At 59.6% G+C, this 3,115-nt stretch overlaps 1 protein-coding gene across 1 annotated transcript in view; it reads right to left on the bottom strand.

The window, feature by feature from the left end:
- Nucleotides 1-41: 41 nt before the first annotated feature.
- The window catches only part of CHADL (chondroadherin like), a 12,038-nt gene continuing 8,964 nt past the window's right edge, over nucleotides 42-3,115 (bottom strand). The window contains 4 exon segments of the mRNA XM_027772730.1: nucleotides 42-551; nucleotides 1,753-1,919; nucleotides 2,402-2,877; nucleotides 2,880-3,101. Of these exon segments, the coding sequence (XP_027628531.1) occupies nucleotides 281-551; nucleotides 1,753-1,919; nucleotides 2,402-2,877; nucleotides 2,880-3,101 (1,136 nt within the window). The 3' untranslated portion in view covers nucleotides 42-280.

The raw sequence follows: 3,115 nt of genomic DNA, 5'->3' as shown, positions 1-3,115 counted from the left end.
GCAATGGTAGGGGAGGGCCCCACCTGAGGCTGGCAGGTGGTGGAAGGCGGTGTCAGCGACACAGTGGTTGGGTCGACAGTGATCCAGCAAATCCAGCAGTGGCATGACTGAGTTTTATGGACACGCAGGGACCAGTACGCAGCTATCAGGAGGGCCACCGCCCCACAGGGTGAAATGATGCAGTCATTTCCTTGCAAACCACTCAGGGCCCGGCCCAGAAGTGGAGGCAGCAGGGGAGTAGGGTGGGAACAGGGCCACTGCCCAGCTCCTGAATCATGAATCAGGACCAGAAGTCGGACCTCTGCTCACCCAGGAGCCACTGGGGCCTCACCCCACCAACCCCACGGCCAACCTTGTCTGCTCTCTGCTGTCCTCCCTTGAGGGGGGCTCTCTTGGCAGAGGGCCTGGAGGCTGGTGTCCGCTTGGCCTTCCTGGCAGCCCAGCCGGGGCAGGCTTCGAAGACAGCAGCTGCAGCTTTCACCCTCTGGCCCCGGGCACTGGGTGGGGCAGCACAGGTGGCCCCCACCCTCAGGTTCAGTCCTGTGAGCCACCTGAGAAGAAAGCCGGGTGAACCCACTGTGCTGATGGGTGGTTGAACTTCCTTGGGGGAGTGAGGAGGTTGTCAGGAGTAGGGCGTAGGGTATGGGGTCTCACGGGTGAGAGGAGGCCCTGCTGGGGTCCTGGCTCTGCGGTTCCCAATTATATGACTGACAAGTCGCTTCAAACCTCAGACCCCTTCTCTGTAAAAAAGAGACAGGGTGCCTGTGTGCTGGGAGTTAAGGGGCCAGAGCCCACATGGCCGATTGTGTGGTTCTAGTCCCAGGCCCAGTGGCCTGAAAACGGTGCCCTAAATCACAAGAGGAGAATGGAGAGAAGGGATTGTGTGGCCATCCCCCTGGGGTGTGCTTTCCTTCTTTCTGTTTCTGGCAAGCACATATACCCTCTAGCAAATTTAAAAAAAGAGAGGAGGGTTCATAATAAATAGCAACAGTTACACTACAGAGGGTCCACAGCTCCCAGACACTGCTTAAATCCATTATATGTTAACCAGCTCAGTTTGATTTTTCATTTGAGAGAGCGATTTTTGCTATAGGGCGCGTGTATTTGCCAGAGAGAGACAGATAGAAAGTAAGTAAGGAATCACCCTTCAGGAGGGATGACCACACCACAATCCCTTCTCCATTCTGCTCCATTCTGCTCTCAGGATTTTGGGCAAGCATGCACACACGCCTGGCATGAGTTTTAAGCTGCTGGGACCGGGATTCAAACCGTGGTTGCGTGGGTGTCCAGCAACATAACCATTATGCTATCTGCTGGTTCCCAACTTGGTTTTAATTCTTTCAGCAGTTACTGAGGTAGATTCTTTCATCCCCCTCTTTGCAGATGGGACAGAGGTTTGTGGCTTGCCTAAAGCTGGCTGGTAAGATCAGAGGCTGATGGCTCTAAGTCCTTGTGTTTTCTTACACAATAACGTAAAGTGTTCATGCATATCATTAGGTCCCAGCCCTCTGGGGAGGGTGGCTATCATTCCTACTTTGGGGGTGAGGGAATTGAGGGCCCAAGCCCCACAGGAAGCTTCGCTGACCCTGGAAGGGGCTCATTCCTGCCTGGCAGAATCTGCCTCCAACCTCCGCCTCCCGGAAAAAAAAAAAAACACCTGCTTGGCTGGGTAGACATGGGCCCCTAGAGAGCTGAAAGGGGCTGACAGAGCAGCTGTGGGTGTCAGACTGGGGGTGCCAGTGGGGTGCCCACCTGTGCAGCGGGAGCAGCTGGCAGTCGCAGTGGAAGGGGTTGCCGCTGAGGTCAATGAGCTCCAGCTGGCTGAGACTGTGTAGGGCGGGCAGGGCCCGAAGCTGGTTCTTCTGCAGGTGAAGGCTCTGGAGCCTGGAGCCCAGGCCTGTGAAGGCCCCCGGAGAAATCTGCAAGGTGTTAGGCCCTGGTGTGAGCTGCTCCAGACCAGTCCCACTCCCAGGTCTGGGAGGGAGCCCTAACCTACCCCAGCGGAAAGGAAGCTGGGAGCCCAAGGCAACCAAGGTAGGTCTGATGCCAAAGCACCTGATCTGTCCGAGTCACTCATGCAGCCTGTTCATGGTTCTTTCTGCTATGCCTGTACCCCAACCCCAATAGTGGCAGAGCCTCTTGACATGTACAACAGTAGGTAACCCCATATGCCTCCCTCCTCCAGCACTGTCCTCCAGGGCAGGCCTCTAGGCACGTGACACTGCATTCTGCCTGGCCTGTCCCCCACTCTGACGTAGCCAAGGGCAGGGACAGTGTCTGGGTTATCCCAGGATCTCCATGCCCAGCCTAGAAGCTGGCCGAGGGGAGGCCCGTGTTTATTGGTGCACGCTGCTGCATGTGGCCTGTGCTGCCTGCCCCCAGCAACAGAGCACCGGCCTACCTGCTCCAAGCCACTGCTGTTCAGGAACAGGTGCTGCAGCGACTGGCCCACAGGCCGCAAGGCCCCAGCTCGCAGCACCCTGAGCGGGTTCCCTGAGAGCCGCAGCTCCAGGAGGGCAGGCAGCCCCTCCAAGGCCTCGGTGGGCACCTCTCGCAGTTGGTTTCTATCAAGGTGCAACTTCTCCAGCTCCCGTACTGGGCCCAGCGCTCCGGGGGACACTTGGGTGATGCGGTTTCCACTCAAGTAGAGCCAGCGCAAGGCCCGCACCCCTGCCAGGTCCCCAGGCACCAGGTGGCCCACAGCGTTGTCCTGCAGGTGCAGGGAGAAGAGGCTGGGCAGACTGCGCAGGGCGGCCCCCGGCACCTGCTGGAGGCGGTTGCGCTCCAGGTACAGGTAGCCAAGGTGGGGGGCCCCTTCGAGGGCTGCAGCGCTGAGGCCCGCAAGCAGGTTGTCGGAGAGGTAGAGATAGATGAGTTTCCCGCCAGGGCACCTGCCTCCAGCACCGCGATGCCGCAATGCTGCAGGTGCAGCGACACCAGGTGGCCCAGGCCGGGGAAGGCCGCTCGGGGCACCGAGGGGAAGTGGTTCCGCCGCAGGTCCAGGAGCAGCGTGTCGTTGGGGAAGCCGCGGGGCACTGCCTGCAGGCCCCGACCCTCGCAGCCGCTGTGCCGGGACGCGGAGACACACACGCAGGCGCGAGGGCAGGGCGTGGGC

This window comes from Tupaia chinensis, unplaced genomic scaffold, assembly GCF_000334495.1.
Source record: "Tupaia chinensis unplaced genomic scaffold, TupChi_1.0 Scaffold000294_5, whole genome shotgun sequence".
NCBI lineage: Eukaryota > Metazoa > Chordata > Mammalia > Scandentia > Tupaiidae > Tupaia > Tupaia belangeri.
Note: the sequence above shows the minus strand (reverse complement) of the source record. Positions and strands in the feature narration are given on the sequence as shown.